Source organism: Neodiprion lecontei, chromosome 5, assembly GCF_021901455.1.
Source record: "Neodiprion lecontei isolate iyNeoLeco1 chromosome 5, iyNeoLeco1.1, whole genome shotgun sequence".
Lineage (NCBI taxonomy): Eukaryota > Metazoa > Arthropoda > Insecta > Hymenoptera > Diprionidae > Neodiprion > Neodiprion lecontei.
The window spans coordinates 28,882,320-28,904,535 of NC_060264.1; the positions used below are offsets into that span (position 1 = coordinate 28,882,320).

At 39.5% G+C, this 22,216-nt stretch overlaps 1 protein-coding gene across 8 annotated transcripts in view; it reads right to left on the reverse strand.

Annotated features, from left to right (window-relative positions):
* LOC107218191 (ensconsin) overlaps positions 1–22,216 on the reverse strand; it is a 77,898-nt gene that overhangs the window by 49,116 nt on the left and 6,566 nt on the right. Inside the window, exons 1-2 of one of the 8 annotated variants that reach the window (XM_015655980.2) lie at positions 1,993–2,837; positions 790–1,265 (exon numbers count right to left, since the gene is read on the reverse strand). The exons of 4 other annotated variants lie outside the window; for them this stretch is intronic. In XM_015655980.2, coding sequence (XP_015511466.1) covers positions 790–1,015 — 226 coding nt within the window. In that variant the 5' untranslated portion in view covers positions 1,016–1,265; positions 1,993–2,837. Of the gene's footprint in view, positions 1–789; positions 1,729–1,925; positions 2,838–14,552; positions 14,635–22,216 lie in introns of those variants that run through there. 3 more of the 8 variants (XM_046740101.1, XM_046740106.1, XM_015655982.2) reach the window with 3 other exon arrangements.

The window sequence follows — 22,216 nt, forward strand, 5'->3', positions numbered from 1 at the left end:
AAATTAAGTAAATATTTTAACGGTTCTCCAGCCAGTGACGCACATTCAGCAGACTGATTGAAGTACAAGGAGTCCTTGTTGCGTCGATATCCTTATTTTCGCTCTAACACCGACAAATAACCGAACTCAAACTAAGAAGTTTTAAATCTTGAAGTCTTTGAATCGAGGACGTCTTTCAAACATGATTCACTGATTTGAAAACTGTGAAACTCACTCGTCGTAGTGATAAAAGGTGAAGTAAAAAAAAGTCAAATAAAAACAAACTAGAACACAACATTTTACGACCGAACACTAAATGTAACGGGATTTTCTCTTGTACAACCGTACACGAGTCGGTTTTAGATATTGCAGTTCCTTATACAGATAAATTTGATGCTTGAGATATTCCTGTTGATAACCATCATGTGTATTTAAGAGTTGTTGGATTTGGACAGTTTAGAATCCAACAATAAGTATTCCAACAAAACCGATGTGAAATTCCCGGGATTTTTATTCCACTCCATTAACTGTCCAGAAAGAATTTCCACTCGATTTGTATTTCTTTTCCGTTTTTATTGTCTCATTGGAAACAAGCAAATATCAAACACACGTTCAGACACCGTAAAAACTATAAGTAGCGAAGATCACAGATTGGTGAATTAAGATACCAAGACTGCTCAAGTTTGGACTCTTTACTCGGTCTCTTCGATATCCGTGGTTTGTAAAAGATGAGACATCGTGAATTTCAGACTCTAACGGGGAAATAATAAGACACCAAGGAACGAGACTAATCTAGATGGATAAACTCACATAGCCAAACGTTGCCGCGTGGCGCCATGTGGGTCAGGTTAAGATGTAGGTTGAAGTCGAGTCCTTCGAGGTCCTGTCTCAGATGAGTGCTGTCCATGTCCAAGGCACGTTCGGGGAGTAGAAAAAGGTGATCGCTACCATCGGCGGGGCCCAGGGTTCGCGGGGATGTTAATCCGAGGGTGAAACCCCCGGCAGGGGGTGGATTTGCCGATGTTACAGTCAGCATAGTAGAATTAGAAGCATCATCGCTGGGACAGTCTCGCCCTTTTTTCAACACGTTTTTGCCGGTCTTTCCGAGTGCTGAGACACCGTGACGCGCCACGATCACTCGATGATAACCAACTGGAGCGATCCTTTCACCCTTCCACTGGACGACGAGAGGATGGGGGGTCGGAGGAGAGAAGATACGAAGAACATTCCCTCGTGATGATTTGGTGACGCGACTTCACCTTTCGATTTAATTCTTGCGATGCCTCCTGCAGGTTTTAGGTGTGTTTTAGGTAAGGCACTTGGAGCTGATGCATGGATGCCAATATTTTCGAGCATGGTTATGGTTTCATTTTATGTTTTCTTTGCCTTGATTTTATACATGCGTAAATATAAATAATTCGTGGATGGTAAAAATAATTGAACAGACTCTCTTCAAGGTCCGAGACGCGTCGGTAGAGTTGAGGTTAAATAAATTAAGAACAATGGTATAACAAACAGTTGATTGATCTCGCAATTAATGGGTTTCACCAAGTTTTGTACACCTCACAGTTTTTGAAATTGATATTTTCGATTTTTTTTTTTTTAAATTGAAAAAACTCGACGATATTACAGGTATTTAATTATACCCGAATACTTTTTCCGTTGTATAAGTACATTACTGATGTTTCATCAATTCGATACTTTCAGCGATTTTTTAAAAAAGATCCACTCTCCAAAATTCAATACCAAAAAAGAACCCATCAAATAGTCCGTGAGTTGCGTTACATAATATTAGAATATTCTGAACTGTAAACAGTGCGACCGAGCATTGAAGAGTTGAAATATAATGATGACGACGAAGAAGAAGAAGAAGAAGAAGAAGAAGAAGAAAAAAGAATCAAAGAAAGAAAGAAACCTTAACGAGGTTACACATAAGCTGCAAGTACCTTACGTATGGCACAAAATGCGCGGACTATGTCTGACCGATTTTATAACAAGCGTAGCTATATATACCTATGTATCATTAGGTCGAACAACGAAGATTCGAGTTGTTAAAACCAGAACACGTACATAAGTATAATCAATTAGCGGGATACCTCAACCGCGTCAATTGACCCACCAATCGCGTTACATTACACAGATTGTAAAATAAGATAAGGAAAATAAAAAATACAGCGTTTAGGTGAGTTTTTTTTTTCCAGTCACTGCCCAGAATCGAGATTCTTCAATCGTCCCACATATCACAAGACGCGACTATCGGATAAAACATAGTCATGCACACACAAACAGCAAACGGACTGCCGCACGTTACGGTTTAACCGTTAAATTAGACGGTACGTGAGAGAAAAATACATATCATTAACATGACAATGTACGCATGGATTGTCAATTATACGAGAAATTGATAATTGGCATGGAAAGCTCGAACATTATACGTATATCAAAGGTGAACACAACTGTTGCATGTAATATACGTATGCGACAAACAATTCGTATAACTGGAAACTTGGATCATTGTACAATACAGTCGGACAGTCGAAGCCGGAATAAACGACGAGAGAAAATATAGGTATATGTGTATATATATATACAATATGTATACATAAAGGAAAAGATTGAACGTATGTGACTGTAAATTTGAAATATAAATAGCGCGTTAATTGTACGACGATGTTTATTTTTTACAGAGTCCCTTCCTCCCTCCCCCTCTCTCCCACTCTCTCTCTAACGGCGCGAAAAAATTCATAAAACGAGACTCGTGCAGCGCCACGTTCGCGGTTTTGACAGCTGCTTTCTGCTTCAGCGCGTAAACCCGGATATCCAACGACGAGCTGACGCGATCCCGACGACGGACAGCGACTGACTGAAGCACCGCGCACCCAGCGACCGACTGCTGCACCTGCTGATGTCCGAAAGCTTTGCGCAGCGCCGAGAGATCGTGCAAAACAGCGTAGCGCAGACTGGTAGCTTGTTTCTTTCTTTCTTGTTCTTTTTTTTTTTTTGTTTTTTTCATTTATCTATTTAGTTATTTATTTATTTGTTTGTTTCTCTCTAAATCAAAGAGTGCACCGGCGGCAACGGATCGCAGAAGAGAACCGCGGACTTGTGCGAAATGCGCTGAAAACACAAACCAGGTTGCGGAGGGATAACGAAAAGTGGCGGGGGGGGGGGGGGGGGGGGGGATAAAACCGGGAAAGTATAACCGGGATAAAGATCGCGTTTGCTTTCTCTGTAATATCGCGCGTGAGTCAGAATCTGTATCTATAATGCAAAATCTCGGATTTCTTTAATACATTATAAATAAATACGTCAGCAGCAATTTTATATTATACATACGTGTATACGAATTTATATTTTGCGTGCGCGTGTGTGTTTGATTTAAATTTTTTATTAAGATTTAAATATACAAACGATCGAAGGAAATGAAATTTTTAATGAGATCGTACTTTTTTTTTTTTTTCTTTCGTATTTCGTCTTTTTCGTCGTAAATATAATGGAACACTGCCAAGCGGAAATTTCTCGACGTAAAATCTATCTTTAGGATCGAATCTGACGTTTGTTAGATTCGAATCTATACTAGTTTCTAATACATATCCGCGCGTTGATTTATACATTGGACGTATGTATATATATATATGCGCGATACGTATGTACATACATAAACGTAAGTGCGAAATAGGAAGGATTAATTTTGGCAAAAGTCTATTTCGCGAGTCGACGTATCACGGTATACGTACTGGCTAAAATAATACGACTGTAACAGATTCGGAATAACGGAGAGCTGCTGCGCGTATACAAAATTACGTCAGTCCATTTAAAATTAACAAAACTACTACTGTTGTTGTTCATGTTGCAATGTTTTAAAACAATTGTACACGTATTCGCGTTAATTGAACGTTGAAAAAAATCGTTTAAGGCGACTTGGACGAAGTTGAATTATACTTAATGTTCGGTAAAAAATTACTATCCGCAAAATGAATTTAATTAATTTGAAGAAAAAAAAAAAAAAAACTACACTGGTTCCAATTGATTAACGAATATGATCGGTATTCGGGGAGGAAGAAAGAAGAGCTTAATAAATGATACCAGCGACTGTATCAACACGAGTAGATGTAACTCCTCCCCCAGTATGTGACAATTGCAATGAAAGTTGGCAATTATAATTAATTGGAAATAACGAGGTATATAAATTGTTACGGAGTTAGTTTCCGTGGCGCAAGACTGTAATTACAACGAAACTTGCTGCGTTTTACAGCTCGTGCGTTTAAAATTGTCGAAAGTAAATCGCTCGCTTCAACCGCATTGATAATTTCACTGTCAATCCAAGTAAGCGACAGCTTCCGGTACAGATACAGAACAATTTTAATCACCAAGACTGCATAACTATAAATAAATACAATACGAAAAATCGAAATTCTTTGGTGGGGAAAAGTCAAAATGGGCACGTCGAAAGTACGGGAAACATTGCCGAGGATCTATTCCCATCATCATCATCGTCATCATCATCATCATCATCGTCATCATGATCATCATCATCGTCATCATGATCATCATCTCGGTCTATTTCAGGAATTCAGAGCAAACGCGCGAGCGAGCAACCGAACTCAAACTCGAGCCAACTTAGGTCATGCCTCATCGATTTTTCACCACCACGAGTCGGACATGGTGTTCTATAAATTATTTAGCATTTTCTGTCATTGAGGTCTGTAACTACACTTAACAATTATAATTGATACTCGTACTTACATCGGAGCACTGAGCAATTGTTCAACGATTTTTGTAACTGCTGATGGGAATGTTTTAATAAGTTTATGGGGTGTAATTAACATGTCTGAAATTCAGTTCATTTCCAAGGATATGATTTTTTTCTTTTCCAGTCTTTAAAAAAGTACCGAACAAAAGAAAATCAGTTCACTGTTATAAGAATCTAAAAATTCGGGGCGTGTCCCGATTGAACGTCAGATTTTTTTTACAGTTTTTATTCGATAAGATTTTTATTCACATTCGTATATTTTGTTGATAGAAACTGAAAAACGGATTTGCTTTTTTTTTATGTATTTTTCAACTTTTATATCATTTTGTATCACATTTCTTTTTTTTTTTTTTTAATCAAGGATTAAAATTTGCTCTTTTACTTTTACAGAAAATTGCTCGTCGTTTTTGACGTCGTGGCAATTCATCAACCTTTTGATAAAATAAAAACTCCGGAAAGTAGAGTCTGCGAAAATTCTCAAGATGGAGACCACGCCTTGTGTCTACGTTATAGGTTACTCGAGAGCTTGAAAATTTTGAAAATTTTAATTGTTCTTCACTTTAAAAACATACAATTTGAACTACCTGCAATATTATATAACGATAGTGAAGCTGGCAACCTTAAACTAACGATAGATTTTCTTCAAAATCGTTACTTCGCATTATTTTAGAATTCATTGAAATTCAGTAACCGGTAATATAAATAGTGTAGAACATAATAATATCTCGCAAACTCGTCTGCTTCGAAGCTGCACCAAGAATTAGCAAAACAATAACTTTTATTTTATCAACATTTCGTACTTCCAGCCTCGTAACTTTTTTCCCCAGTTTGTCTCACATATTTGCAATCTCCTGTACAATCTATCGTTGCACGAAATTCAAATTATCGCAATAGAAACACAAAAATATGTGTAGCAACATGTGCAAACCGTGTAACCAAACAGTATATATCAAGATAAAACCGGTGGTTAAATTTTCTGCTTACGTAGCCATAAAAAACTATTTTTCATTTAGTACTCGGTACCATATTTCTAAACTTTAATTAGAAAAAAAATGAATGAAAAATAATAAAGGTAATTAATAAACCGTTGATATAGTACACAGTTTTTTTTTTAACGATACCTGTTTTACTAAATTTTTCTAGTTACTATAACAAATGAAATTTTTCTCAGTGTACGCGTACTGCGATAATTTAACAAACGAAATATCTCCGTTTGCGTGAAAAGTCGTCGGACACCTAAAAGATTAGAGTTTAGGACACATGAATAATAAAATTGACCCTCTCAGGATCCGCTCAGCATCAGCTAGCATGCAGATCCGAGACGCATGGTCACCGGGTTTTGCCAGGGCGACGCCATCAGCGTCGGGGCGCCGTGTTGACGCGGTTAAAACAAGGGTCGATAAAACGGAAGGCAGCCGACTCCATAAACTCGGCGCCCGCACGACTGACGTTCTATGTAGACGTACGTAGGTACACAATACCTGCTTTGCCGTGCCTTTAGCCCCCCACACGTCATAAAATATTGCTAGAGCCACTCTCGCCCCCTGAGGTCGTTCCTCCACCACCCCCGCGGCTGCGATTTTAATCTCAGACAGATTGAGAATGATGCAGCAGTCCGGAGTTTAAGTGAGAGACTGAAGAAGCATAAGAGGAAACAGACACGGAGAATCCGAGTCTAGTTCAGAAGATTTTTCTTCATCTTTTTTTTTTTTTTTTATCGTAAGTTGTTTCAATTTTTTTTGTTTTCTCATTTTTCTAGATGAATTATCAAATCTATATTGCAAAAAGAACAGAGAGGAAAGAGGTTTTTCCCCATGAGTGTTTTCCGTACGCAAAGTATCCGTTTTTATGACGGCAGAGCGAATCGGCGAACGCGCATGCGCGGTGTACAGAAAATACCAATTTTAACGCTTTTCTTTACTGCGCGCATGCGCTGTCGCAAAGAAATCTGACATTACGCGACCCTAACCACAATTTTGCGCTTCGTGTGAAAAAAGAATACCGCGTAACACTCTTGTTATGTAAAGAATCATGTGCAACAAAAGGGCAACGCCTTTTTTCACCTCGCGTATTTTCAATATTCGTCTTCAGCTCACTTGCTAATTCTCAGATCACAATTAACAACTGCGTTTGTACAGTTTTGAACCCTCGAAGTTGACGAATTTTTTATCATTTCACCAAACGGCGCCGTAGAACAAACCGTCGTCTTTATTCTTGGGGATCAATTTTCTTTCTGAAAAACATTGAATAAGAATATTTTTTAATCCAAGTACGCAATTTCAATAATTAACCAGTAATTTTTCTCTTACAAGCTATAGAGTTATACTGTATCGTAAATCATATTGACTCGGTAATTTTTGAAATTGCGTATTTGGACACAAAAATATTGTTATTCATTGTTTTTCAAATGAAAAATCCATCCCGAAAAAAGATATTAATAATTCCTTCTACGACGCCATTTGAGAAAATGATGAAGTAATTCGTCAATTTCGAGTGCTCAAAACTTTACGAACACGGTGGAAAAATTACCTTTTTATGGTCATAATCGTATTACTTGACCTCTAAAAATACTTAAAACAAATGGTTTCAAAAGGAAATATTCACCCGAGACACCCAAAAACATTGAATTACTTTATGACGCCATTTCACGATTCTTGGCAGTAACGGTACGGACGGATTTGAACCAAGCCTTGGCAGTCAAGTGGTTCAAACTGTCTTTCAATGTTCATACATCGCCATTTTCCTTTACACTACAGTCGCAACAATTCCATAATTTCCCTACACTCTATCCTCGCAAATTTTTTCATTTTTTTTTCACTTTTCTCTCCTTCTTCCGTATCTACGAAGTCAATCGCGGTCGTAAACCCAGTTAGTAATAGTTAGTTTCTACCCAGCAGCATAAATAATAGTACAGACGTACCGAACGTCCAAGACACAATGGTAATACAACGATAATACCTGTAATCACTAGCACGTTTACCTACCCTATGTACAAACGTGCAGAAGGAACGGCAGACGGATTATACGGAGCTTGTGCATAATCTGTTAACCATCGTACAATAATATCGTCCGTCGGTGCAACGCCAATAACAGTAATGATGATGGTACATAATATACCCTGAAGTAGTTCACAGTTTTTAGTCACATTACAACAGACACGATGCAGTGTAGCAGTTATTCGGCAGCTCATTATCAGCGAGTAGTATGATCAACGAATAAGAAAACGATCATCAAACTGGCCGTAATCACGGGTGAGAAAAAATTTATACCGCTTGGCAATCAGCGACCTGATGATTACTACGTGATTAGCATCTCGACCGGCAGATTGTGGTCCAAGATTTAAATTTACATCTGTCCGTATATAAACGGTCATTCAGCCTATAGCGATAACGAAACAACCAGTCACAGATTTGAGTTAAAACGTTTCAGCTACTCGGCAAAATTTTTTATTTTCATTTCAAATGTTTCAATTTTCAATAATAGTTTCAAAGATTCTTCAATAATTATTTCGCAAGTACAGAATTCGAATAATGATTTCACATTACCGATTTTTTTTTTTTTTTTTTTTTAAAAAAAGCTGCTTCTTCCTGATTTTAACAGTTTTCAATATCAGCTGTAAATTTGATCGTTCGTTAGCAGTGACTTTAGAATCTTTAGTTACTTACGTATAGTAGGTTTATTATCTGTAGAAACATGATCGTTAAATTGAAAGAGTGATTGGCCCCTCGATGAAAATCAACATCGGACAGTTTTCTTTCTTCATTTTTATACATTTTTATACATAGTTAGCGATAAAATGAAATAACAACTGACTCGTGGATATAGATGCCGGTTCGCCCACCCATACTTATAGGTAGGTTAACGATGACAAATAAATACCGGTATCCACAGTTTGTAACAGCTATCGGTCAATGAGAATTGAGACTCGAGAGACGTGAATATCGGATCCATCAAACGCAGCTGATTGGTCTCTCGGTCCGCGAATAGTGCATACGGCGGTAAACGAGGAATCAACAATCTATTGATATTTCAAACGTTATGCAGATATGTATTACACGTACATATGTATAAAAATGCGTTATATACCTACAAAATAGATACGAGTCTTGTAGGTTTTCAATAGTGAAAATTTATACATCGACAAATATTGATGGAGTTTGAGCGAAGTAAGCGCGTCGTCGTGTGATTCTCATGTATTCACGGTGAGTTGATTTTTTATTTTTTTTTAAATTTTTTTACTCTCTAAATTTATACGTTTGCACGGCGAATAAAATAGCTGTTGTAAAAAAATCAAAAAAAAAAAAAAATTAAAATTCGCCACTTCGCAGAAGAGCGAACGATCCTGCAGGATCAATGAGATGAAAAAATAATGGTTTCCATTTCGAGGTGATAGGCGAATGAAATTGAATGGGCGATATATCAAATAAGAATGAAATTTAGCAGCTGCATCCGTACCGAATACGAAGGCAAAATATACAAAACAGAGGGGGAATAAAAAAAAAAAGGAACTACGTTTATCTGCACGGTTGAATTTCGAATCAAATTAGCTGCAAATTACGCAATACGCGTAACGAAAGGAAAGAGGATTTTTTTTTTTTTTTTCTTCTTCACGTTGATTTTTCTTCACCTTTTTGTCTTCAATCTTCGAATAAAAAAAGAGTGACAGCTAGACGGAAAATTGCGCAAAGTATGACTGTGACGCAGTGACGCAAGGCAGTATCACAGGCATGTAGAAGTGCCGCTGGTGACTGTAAAATTCCACAACCGGCAGGTGAACTTTCGCGCGTAAAGTCACGACAGAAAATTGAACAATGAACCGAACTCTGTTATAACTCAGTCAATCGACCGATACAAAGGTTCCGTTTCACTCACGGTTACATCGTTGACTTCTTTTTTTGTCTTCCCTCCCCCTCCTCCACCGTCTAGTCGTTTCGTTTTTTCTTTCATATATACTCAACCGCAGAGAATAGAATGTAGGGAAGATAAAAAATTACAGGTTTCAATTTCAATCGAAGTGGGTACCACAAAATTTTCTGTCATTGATTCTGATACTGTAATCGATACCTTCAACGTTGCTTGAACATTCACGAGAATTGCGAAAAAATTCAACTTCGATAAAAGATATGTCAATTGGTTTCAAGTTTTCATCCGATTGACAAATTGTTGCTGAACAAAAATCTTTTCTACACGTAGCATTGCAACCAGTACAATTTTCTCGCGTTTTACCCGTCGGCAAGATTTTTAGAAAATACACAGGGAAATTTTTATGCTGTCATATATAACAGTACAGCTTTCCTTTCTTTTATTCAACCATTTCTCTTTTCTCGTCTTTTTTTTTTTTTTTTGTACGTCGTGCTCTCTTTTAACCGCAACGTGACAGGCTGTGCGGGTTAAGCCCCGTACGATATAAAAGTCAAAAGCGATACTCGTTGTCGTAGAAAAAGCTAGAAACGAACGTCACGGGCTAAATCCCCATGAAATTGGCCGTGCTGACGACCCGTTAAATCTTGTAGCATGTACGAAAGAAGGTGGCCTACAGTACCGCGGAACGAAACGACATCGTCGTGCCGAATGGGCGAATAATATATCCTTGTAGAGAAGAATCAGTCTGACGTTTCTTGTCTCCTTCCTCTTCTCCTTCGTTTTTTTTTCTACTTCTTCTTCTTCTTCAAATTTCTTCACTTATCAACAGTTCTTCGTCTAATTTTACGTCAAATTTTTTTTTACCCTAGTCAGGTTGCGTGTCACGGACGGAGGACTTATCGGGTCAGCGCAGCCCGGGCCTCCACTACAATCGGTAATTCCCCATTCCGCATGATCGCGCGTCATCCCGGCCCGACTATCGATTCCTCGCTACTCCGACTTCCGTCTCTCGACAATCGACTGTCGACCATCGATTCCCCGTTACCGACCATCGATTCCGTGTTATCGATCGCTCCGTCAGGTAACTGTCGCATCGACCGAGTCGGCTAGTTTCATAATTCGCCGCAACGCAACGCCGCCAAACGGTCGGCGTAACCTTCACCAAAACCCCGGTCGATTTGAACTTTTATACTTGTAGAGAATTTTTTTTTTTTTTCTCATTTTGATTTGCGTTCTTCAACTTCAAAACTTTGTTCGTATGCTCGGTATACGGATGATATGATAATATCAAGCGACATGATTTTATTCTTGCATTAATTATATGCAGAGAGAAATGTCACGACGCGATTTCGATTATAGACACGATAGAGGTGGGGGAAAAAAAAAAAAAAAAAACATTACGACTATGTTATAAAAACATGAAATGAAGTCCGAAGAAACTTTTATAATTTTATAAAATATTTTTACGCTCTTAGACGTGTTTATATCCGGTTGCTTGTAGACCCAACGATTTTTTATTTTTTAACGCGTTTGTGTTCACACTGCAGTTCTCGCGATGAGAAATTTTGTTTACTGAACAATGTATAAGCGACCTCGTAACGATTGAAATTAAACGCGTTGCCGTGTGAAAATTGAAACTTGGCCCGATATTCGATTTTTTTTTTTTTTTTTTTTTTATATATGAATTACGTAATAACAATATCATTAAAACGATAACCGTGATAGGGAATCGTTTCGCTTACTTCTTCTCTTCTGAGAATAAAAACGTACATCCTGGAGCGATATTTTAGCATAGTGAAATTTTTACAACACCAATTTGCTTATCAGTTGATATATAGTCAGTATTTAAGACCCACAGAATCCCTGATTAGACGTTGATGATGTAATGCAGCTTCACATAAAACGAGCAGTAACATTGTAGCGAATAAATTTCTTTATAATTAATTTATCCTTTCATACCCAAATCATTCGAATGGATAAGCAAAACGACTTCACAACGACAACGAGACTGTGCTTGAAACGAACCAAAAAGAAAAAAAATCCACTCATCACACCACAACAACCCTCCGAAAGTTTTCCCTACCGAGTTCAAGGTTCTCTACGCACCCCCATCGTAAAATTAAACAAGGTTAATCTCTTCAGGGAGTACAAAGTGTTCAGGGACTGTTATGCGAGGTCAGTAACGTACGACAGCCCCGTTTAAACAGGAATTATCATTTTTCATTTGAATCTAACGTAACAGCTGACCAAGAAGACAACGGAAACCAGAAAACAGTACTGAGAACATTTTTTTTCCCATCATTTATACCTGAGATATAGATTTCTATTCATCACTTTAACGGGGATGCTTAATTTTTGTATTTATAGTACGTATGAGTACCAAGTAAAAAAGAGTGCAGAGAATCTCCATTCCAAGTAGCTCTACGTATATCCAAAGGGCATTTGCGTTGCCAATAAATCAATTTCCAAGCGATGCCTGAACAACAACAGCAACAACAACAACAGGGCGTTTTAGCTGCCTGTCTACAATATGCTAGACGCTGAACCGAAAGTGCAGAGAACTGACGGTGAGTAAATTTAGCACTTGAAATTACACGAATGATTAGAGATCCTGACCAAGCCTATTTTAGTTCCTTCATTAGCAATGCCTCCTTCTCCTTCTCCACCTGTTTTTTTTTTTCTTCTCGTCTCTGTTATTCTACACATAGAAATGCGAAAAAGACAACGACGATACTTATAACCGCGTGAATAATAAACTTGTTCAGCAGTTTGTCGACTACAGCTTCCCTCTTTTTCCAATACAAAACAGCACAATTCTGGGTCAGAATAATGGACTTGTCCAAAGCGGGTATAACACTACTAAGGCCACCGTTGAGTAGCATAGCTTCAGGCGATTCTCTTTCGAGTTCGATACAAGCTCGTCTACTGTGCTGTTGCAGCCATAACTCATACCGAGGGTGGTGTCAGAAGCTTACATGCTTATACCAAATTAGTATATCGGAATAGGGAATTAGGCATCGAAGACTGGTAGCAGCACCATCGTAGACGACTCATAGGTCGCTGTCGACAATCGATAAAGTAAAAGTACCACATAGTTGTAATCCTTGATTGAGTCTGACAGAGTGGGATGGTTCGTACAGTTCCAACGATCGGCTTTTTCATACCCTTTGTCCATTCCGACTTACGCATTCTTCACATCCAAACTGAACACTGATATAAGAATTATGAACAGATTGATATGGATGGAAAAACTGTGGCAATATCAGCGTTAAATGAAAAATAAGCAGAATATCATGTATTAGGCAATATAATGGAATAGGTACAATTAAAAGGTTGTAACTCTGTCTGTGTATGACTTTCGATCGCCGTTGGAACCATATTCCTCAATCATCGAATCATCGTCATCATCCATGTATATTTTCAACTTTTCATACCTAGCAAGGAAATAATTAATGAAATCACTCAGCACAGCAGCAAATTCAAAGATAATGTTTTTAAATTTAACTTGTAAAATCGATCGATCATAGCGAAAAGCATATGTAGCACATATATACCTAATCGACCTTCGCTGCTGATTTTTTTTTTTCTTTTTCTTGCACGAGTAGCTAAGAGTAACCGGCGAGAGAGCGAGTGGCTCGCAACGTCGAGGTATCAGAGAAAGGTAAATCAAGGAAGAGAAAGAAAGAGAGAGAAAGAGAGAGAGAGCGAGAGAGAGAATTGACCTTGGTCAAAGTCGCGTGCCACGGAATTCCCGACCAGTGAAGAGACCTGCGCACGTGCCCGGAATATTTCCGGTGTAATTCTATCGTTTTTTATTTTTCTTTATTGTCCTGTTCTTCTTCCACACACTCAATCATTCTCTCCGTCTCTATCTCTTCGTCTGTTACGTTTCTTTTTCCTTCTTCTCTCCCGTAGCAACATCATCTCTTATCCAAGTCAAAGTCTGACACGTTTAATCGTCGTCGTCGCCTCTCTCTCTCGCTCTCTCTCTTTCTCTATCGCATAGAAAGTTTATTTTCAAATTTTGATTTATCGTTGTTTCGGAAGCACCGACGCGACGCTTTAGTGTTATACACCCCGAGTCGAGATGAACCCTGGTGTACGTATGTTTGCGTCACAAACCGACAAGTGGAATTACATTAAAATATACATGCAAATGCGATTAAACGGCAATTTGCACAGTGCCGTTAATAGGGCTTCGTCGACACGTAGAGGCACCGCAACCCGCCTCCTATTCGTTTTTCACATCGTCGATAACACATTACACACACCCAACCACCCACCTACATAAAACGATTTACACAACCCAACATCACCGCAAACCCGTCACGCGTTGCTGCTACTGCAATCAAACAGTAACGACAACAAAGTCATTGGACAGTCATTGATCAACCGTTAGGATAATCGTTCCAATGTATATCTTCACTTATAAACTTGTATTGTTCAACATCTACACTAAATTTACGCAACTGCCAATTTTTATTATTTATATATGCATGTATCGTCTGGTGCCAAAACTACAAAAATAGCGTGAAAACAAAAAAAAAAAAAAAATATCAAATTCATCATATCACTCTCAAAATCATATGTGCTAAGTGACCGTTTTCTGTGTACACCGAGTAAAAGCGGCAACAGATTATGCTTGCGCGTGAAGGATCCGATGAATACTGCTATCATAATCGAAATTCAGAAGGTGAATTAAATTTGAAAGAACCACATGTAATGAATATGCACGTTTGAATTGGCTCAAAAAGCTGCATGGTAAGACAGAAAATAAATTTAAAAAAAAAATAAATAAAAATATTGCTTAGTGGGAAGCTGTGATGATCATGATCATGATGAAGAAGGAGAAGAAGGAGAAGAAGGAGAATAAGAAGAAGAAGCAATATCAGAAGCCTAAATCAGCAGCCTTGCCTTTGTATAGCCCTTACAGAACACCTTCGAAAGGATTACGAACCTCTAGTATCTCGGACGATGGTTGTCACAGGCCAATCCGAGGAATCTAACCTTTTGCAACACCACATAATATTTATCGTATCCACGTAAATACTACGTATATACTGTATGTAGTATACTTCAAACGTATCGTATGATCACACCGCACCAGCACCGCCGCCGCGCCTAGGTCAGGGGTCAGAGGGTTGCGATTAAAGGGGGTACAACCGAGACAAGCAGTTAGGTATAAAATGACGTGAGGCAGCTAACGGACTTAATAATGCAATATAGCAGAGCAAGACAAGTACTGTCTCTGACGGTGAGACGGTATTAATCTATACTTTGTACATACGTTGAAAAGAGGACGAAGATGAGGACGAGGATAAGGATAAGAAGGACGCGATGCAGCAGCTGGAATATGTGCGAATGATGAGAAGATGAAGTAGACTTTAGAAGAAAACGGATTATGTATAAGAAAGAAGAAAAAAAAGAAATAGAAATTGGAAACTAATGTGGGGGATGGGCGATGGGGTAGGAAAAAAACCACAACTAAGCAGCGATGGTGTAAATAACGTGAAGGGTGAAAATTACATGTCGATGATAACTCGGTGGTGTGTAGTGACAGTAATACGACGGTTTGCTTAAACCGTTATTATCACGCGGAGAAACACTAACGAGAGCCAAGAACGAGACGCAGGATGAGGGCGAGCAGGATTGACTCGCGACCAGGATTGCCGATGGCCGGCTTCCTCCCGTAGAGGGCGAGAGGACGGACAAAGTGTCGGAGGGCGCAGCGGTAGTTGCCCTCGCTACCACCGAACATGGCGTCCCCTATATCCAGTATGGCGCCACCCGGTTTTGGTCGATAAGCCCGCACCGTTGCTACCACGGCAACTATAATTCACCAAACACAGTCTGCGCTCACTGTCATTCGCCTACACATGTAACACGTGTACGTCGGTGTGCGTAGAAATTTTCGTAGATACACAGAAAAGAAGTCCTACACCCTACGAGTTCATGGGGTGGTAACAAAAGGAGGAGGTATACTTGAGGACTCGGTGACTTTTACGACTCTTCGTGTCTCTTCGAGGTGCGGCATTCGACACCCTGTGCAGACGACGACGAAATGATACATCGTCGGTAATTAGTGAGGAATTGGTTGGCGGTACACTTGATGATAATTGTGTATCATAAAGTAAACGGTAGCGTTTATCACAGTTGTTGAGAAAATGAAACGAGACTACTAAACCCAAATGACCATTACCAATTTATGATAGTTGGTACTTTTATCTAATTGCGAATAAAGATTAAGGTTAAGGGATATATTCTCTCGCAAAATTTCTTATTTTTTTACAATTGCAGATTCGAAATTGAGGTATAATAGAATCAAGATTTTTACCATCGATACAATAACGGTGTCTTATTTTTATGAAGAATCAGAGACCAGAACTACTGTGAACTCAGACTGTAATACGAACCCGGAACAGTACAAGTATGGAATTTATTGTGTCCAAATGAAAAGAGAAAAAAATAATGGTAGATTGTTGTTTGCCTTATACTTACAGCTATGTAACCAACGGCTGTTGATGAATAAACGGAAATGAGTTTGATAAAGCGTGCAGAACCCTCTCTCACAAGCACCCTATACTTACGGATAATTGTTGGAAATGAAAATGGACCCGAAACATCAAAACCATGGGTGGGCTGTACATTCGCGAAGCGAGCAAATAAAAAGTAAACCAACTAAATAAGATAGGTTTTTTTTCGCGGATTACACGGTCGATCGTTGCAGAAGAACACGCGTTCTGGCCAAGAGGATCCGCAGCACGCGAGGAACGATGATCCCAACACGGTACGGACTCTCCCCTGGATTGCGGGTTTCTAAACATAGATTCTTTTCTCTCTTTCACGAAGTAACGTCGCCTCGTCAGTCGTCTAGCTGACGCTCTGCGGCCACATCGACGGCAATGACGGAATGAAAGTGAACCGAGAAAAATGAACAATCTAAATTAGAATTTGAAGGAAAAAATTAAATACGTCGACGCAACGCGGAGGCGCCACCTTCATTGCCAACGTCGACTTAGACGTCGCGTAGCTTCTTGACCTTATACTATTTTAGACACCCGTACGACCCCCATCCATTATACTTATCCCCATTCGAATACACACGTGCCATGCATCAAGGTAGGCACGCTCTTCGACAGACTCGCACACCCCGACCTAGACCTAGATCCAAATTTTTATTAATGAACGTGGATGTTTTACGAAAGGATCAACATTTGATAGAACAATTATCTAGTGCTGGACACAAGAGAAAGCTAACGGACTTGGTGTCGTCTTGATCTTGCCTTGATTTTCGCTGTTTGACAAAGACAAGATCATAATAGAAAAATTCAAAAAGATACCAAGATTAGCCCGAAGTAGTCTCGACAAGAGTCTTGCCAAAATTAGTTAATATTGAAAGGAAAACTAACGAATAAAGTCAGTCATTTCAATGTCCTGAAATTTTATAAACATCTCAAGGTTGAAAATGCTTTGCAATCAAAATACTTTTTATTTTAAATAAATATATAAAGTTTTTTTTCCTCGTCCACTACAATGAGGATTTTTCCAGAAACAACTGTTGCATCGTTTCGAAGATTCAAAATTTATATAGAGTAATACCCGAATAATCGAAGGCCAAGGAATCATCTACCAAGACCAAGACCAAGACTGCAAAATGTCATATCTCGTCTTCACCTCCAGTACAACAGTTATCGTAGTTCTGACTATTCATCGATTGTCATGGACGAACGAAGTGTTACATGCAGTCAAAAAGATGAATACAAGTGTGGAACATCAATTCTTCGTCGAAGCAACACGTACCCACGGCCTTTGATTTTATTTTTGCAAAATCGGTAACCTGAAAATCAGTGATCGATCACGCCGAGAACATGAGCCTCGAGGAATGTAGCCGCATGCAGAACTCCTGACGACGACGACGAGTTATTAACATAATGAGAATTCGCATAACCGTTGCGAAAACGCGGTGCGGTGTCTTTCTTATGGTAATGAACCACCACGCAATACACTATACACTCCGTTGGGCGTGTCCCCTGTATTCCTGTGCTCAGTTCACGAAGAGGCAAACTCGCCATTGCCTCCACCTTCGCTACATATTCGATTCCTCACGAAATTCATTTCCCCCCAAGGTTTCATCGATGCCTCTCTACCACTTCTACACTTTCCTACAGTTTAAAGCCAGAGTTTGGAAAGGAAGGTAATCATTGTTCACTTGATCACGACTATATTTCCGAACGAATGTCGATGAGTATTGAAAGAAAGAAGAAGAAGACAAGTACAATATCAATCCTGTTCACAATTACAGGTTACAAAAACGACGTTTCTTACCATTCCAAACCATTTCGAGCCTCACCAACAACTACTGATCCTAATCCCTTGCCGTAGTGACCTCCTCTATACCCATAAGAATAAAAGAAGAAGTGTTCAAATGAGGTGGAGAAAAACCAGAGTGCTTTACACTGCGCCCAACACCTTCAAACGAGGAAATCTCTAGTGCACGTTGTAATTTGTAAAAGGATGATGAACGTTTAATCATGAGGCGATGGAGTGTCTCCATCTGTATATTAGAAATTCCGATCTCCTCCTCATAGCACTGCAACGTAATCGGCTAGAGCGTATAATTTCTGGTTGCCCACCACGTGGTTTAGAACGTCTGTAGTCACCGTCGTTGTCACTCGTCCGCGATCAGCTGTTCAGAACCAAGCTGGCGCGCACGCGCGAGCCTTTTACAGCACCCATCGCAAAGCGACGTGAAAGTGGGCGTACGTATGCATAGAGACAAATACCAATACACACACAGAGACTCTGTGTAGGTTTTACGAGAAATTGATTTTCCCCATTCGCCACGTGGCCCCGCGTCTCGACCACCACCTCCACTAGATTCCAAGCAGACGAAACCTTACATCAGCAAAGAATCGTTTGCTTACTGCTGCTTTAACGGCATGTGGATACAAAATTCACCTGCGCATATTACTACATGTATATATGTAGGTACACACACGATCGTTAAATCCGGGTGTTATAATAGGGAGAAAAACACGGATCAAATGACACCGAAAATCCTCTCCTGCTGCTCTAGTTTGTCCCCCCTCATCAGAGTATAATTTGGACAGTTCTGGTATAGCCGATATGTGACATAATACGTACATCGGAGTTGACGGTAAAGGTTTGGAAAGAAATTTTGGCAAGGAATTATCCGCCTTGACATATATATTCTAGAGAAATGATAGAATGAAAACAATTCGTCACAGTTCATACTTCGATGCGTGATCTTTTGTTTTAATAAAGTTCCTACGATTCCTAGTTCCATGAAACATATAGTTTTGTCATGGTCCAAGTTTCACACAGAATAGTTTCAAAGAAATCCAATAAGCCGTCGAATTTTTAAGTGAATTCCAGCCTTGACGGTAAAAAATTCATTCATATGTACACATCAATTTTCATTGAGGTCAATTTCACGCCAAGTATTCACAGTACCAAATTCCACGACAATACCAAGGAGTCCATTCATTTTCATGACAACCATGAACATCCTCTAACTGATATCTGTATTAGATATGAGAAACAAACATAGATAACGTCGGTGATGAGGAGAAGGTCTATAAACTGCACAGGTGTTTTCCAGCTACCGAAATAACCATAGAATATATATTATACACAGACTATACACACCGAGGTAGGTATGTTATCGATCCCTGCGCGTTTTTCGAAGGCCCACAACTTACAATACTCTAGAAGTATAATAATCGATGTTTTACTCTGCAGAAATAACGACGAACAAATTACCCACACTCTCTAATCACTCTCTGTCTCTCTTTCTCTATTGTTCTCCGCAGGATTCTTTCTTTATCGTGTACAAATCCTTGTACATCGTGTAATTTCGTTCAAGCATATAATAATCAGGTATTAAAATGTCTTTTGCAGGGTACTTTAGCCGCCGAAAAGTACTTAACGTGTAACATATAGCGACTGTATAATAATAGCACTCCCTGAAGCCGGTTTTTTCCAACAACTCACACAGACTACCTACACAACAACACCACCGCCACATTCTCATTCTCATTCTATTGTTTACACTGTGACTAACCTAACCGGAAATTGCCGAAACGCAGCATTACACAAAACTATACCGTAATGCATTCCGCTGGTGAATTTCGTCCCTGGGACGAGGATGTCACGGGATAAAGTCATAACAAGGCTCTACTCTTGCGGTGTGAATAAAATCAAAGTTTTTCCTCAAACTGCCCCAAAAATTCCGAGATCGTGGTTTTTATTATAAAGAAATAAACGCATCATCGGCTTAAAAACGGACATGGAATCTTATAAAGCTTCCAAATCATAGCGAATGAGGATTACTGTAATCTCCTTACGGACTACTGGGTATCCTGATGATGATTATAATCGAAAGACGGATTGATTATTGGTCACAGTTTTCGAAACCAGAAGCATTTTGAAAGGCTAACGGTATCTTAATCTCTATACGGAAATTGTGATGGGATGTATAAATGCATGGATACGAAGAAAAGCGATCCCGATTCTTCGAGGATGAGGCGATGCTGCTTGTTTCCGCTGTTGCCGCTGTTGGTGATTAAGTCTAGCAATCCGTTAAACGAAAGAACGGTGATTGCTTTAAATTAATCCAAAGCTGTAAGAAGGTTGCAATTAATCCGGTAATTGGCCACTTAGTTCATTAAATCGAGCTAAGATAATTAACGGCTTTGCGATGCGCTCCGAGAACCCCTCGACCGACCATGAGTCCGTCTGACTGAATGACCGACTAGTTGCCCGAAGCATCGTCTTCTCATCTCGCTTGCTCATATTATCTTGTCACGTCGAACCATACGGTACTTATTATAGTCTTCGGTATGCAGTAAGAGGAAACTGCAGCCGCCGAGAAGCGAAGAATTCGGGCTAAGACTGTAAGCTTGAAAAACGGCGTTATGTAGGTACTCGACAAGGGTGCCTTCCAGTTTCTAGAATATGATGCAGATTTAGAACACAACCGTCGTGATTCGCGGACCCAAGAACGCGAGGAACGCGATTTTGCCTCACGAAACACTTCCTCCCCCTAACGAGTAATGGCAGCTAGCCAATTCTGCGCGAAACCAGATCCGAGCAAAACCTCGAGATCAAGATTCCAAATACCTAACCACGCAATGGAATAGAGTAGAAAGTAGAGAAAGAAACCACTCGTCAGTGAAAACTGATTTGTTGTTGCTGTAGTTGGGCCAATTTTCTTAAACACTTGTAAAATCGAAACAATATCGAAAGGACACCACAAGTGTGTTTCGCTTTTCGTATCAGACCCCCGAAGACTTCGTTCAATAACTTCGCCTGTAGCGCACGGATAAAACTTTCAACACCAATACCATGGAAGTCGGTTTTGAAACACTCCCAATCTGGTCAAATATAGAAACCGACGATAACGTGGATAAATATGTACATATTGTGTATGTGTGTGTGTGAAATTCCAAGCTTAAGCGAAAATATGTTCTTCCAACATTCGGTACTGGGGAAAAAAACCCAAGTTTGTTTCAACAATGTTTACTTCGGTGAAGTGTGATCAACATTGCTACTAGGTACAAAGTATAACGACCTCTCTCTCAACTGTCCATGGATGATGTAACTATACTATATAGCTAAGAATCTATTCTATTGACGATGAGAAGAATTTAACGATTTTGTTTTACGATTTTAATACGGACTAAAAAGACGTAAAAGGATCCGGCATTAAAAAAGTTTCGCTTGAAGTATGCCCGTTACAACCAAGAAAAATCGCAATTTGCGCTCAAGTAATAATAAAGTTGCACATTAGGTATACATGCCAGTCATATATGTATGATAAGCGTTCATGCTCCAGGTGCACGAACAGCAGAGTGGGAAATATGTGTACTAGAAAATACTTGTCGGCTTTAAGCGAGCATGAGACACTTAGAGAGCAGATCCGCCTTTCTTACATAACGAAATTGCTGATCGTCAAGTGTTTTGAATGTTGGGATTTCTAATACAGTCGGTGCGCGTTGCAAGTGTGCGGTGATATCTAATCTACCTGACTCAACGGGTACGACATTATCATTTATCAACCTTTCTACATACCTACACTACCAAGCACAACCCAAAGCCAGCAGCCGCCGACTAAAAGATCGATATCCATCCACCTTTCTGGCAGCGCGAGTCTGGGAGTTTTAGGATATGAATTCGGAGTAAATACTTCGAACAACATTACGAGGCAAACGATAAGCTGGATGGACGAAAGTCGGTAACAAGTCATGATAGCCGCGGCGTATCCATTCATTAGGAATTATGTATACGCCATGGTGACTGACTAGGTAATTATGTGATGACCGCATTTCACAATAGGGAAACAGGATGAGAATCAAGGTGATTCGTGCAGACGAGGTTGGTCACGTTTAGATGCCTCTACGGTTATACAAACTTCGGAAAAGTCTGAATAACTAAGTGGGTTTATTCGGAATGGTCAAGTCAGAGAGTATGGTTGAATATGATAACGTAACTGACCCGTCAACAGCAACCATCTCAAGGTACAACTGCTGCATGCTGCAACTTTCAAACAACTGGGTCAAGTGCTGCGCGCAACGTTATAGAAGAGTTTCCTGTATTCGC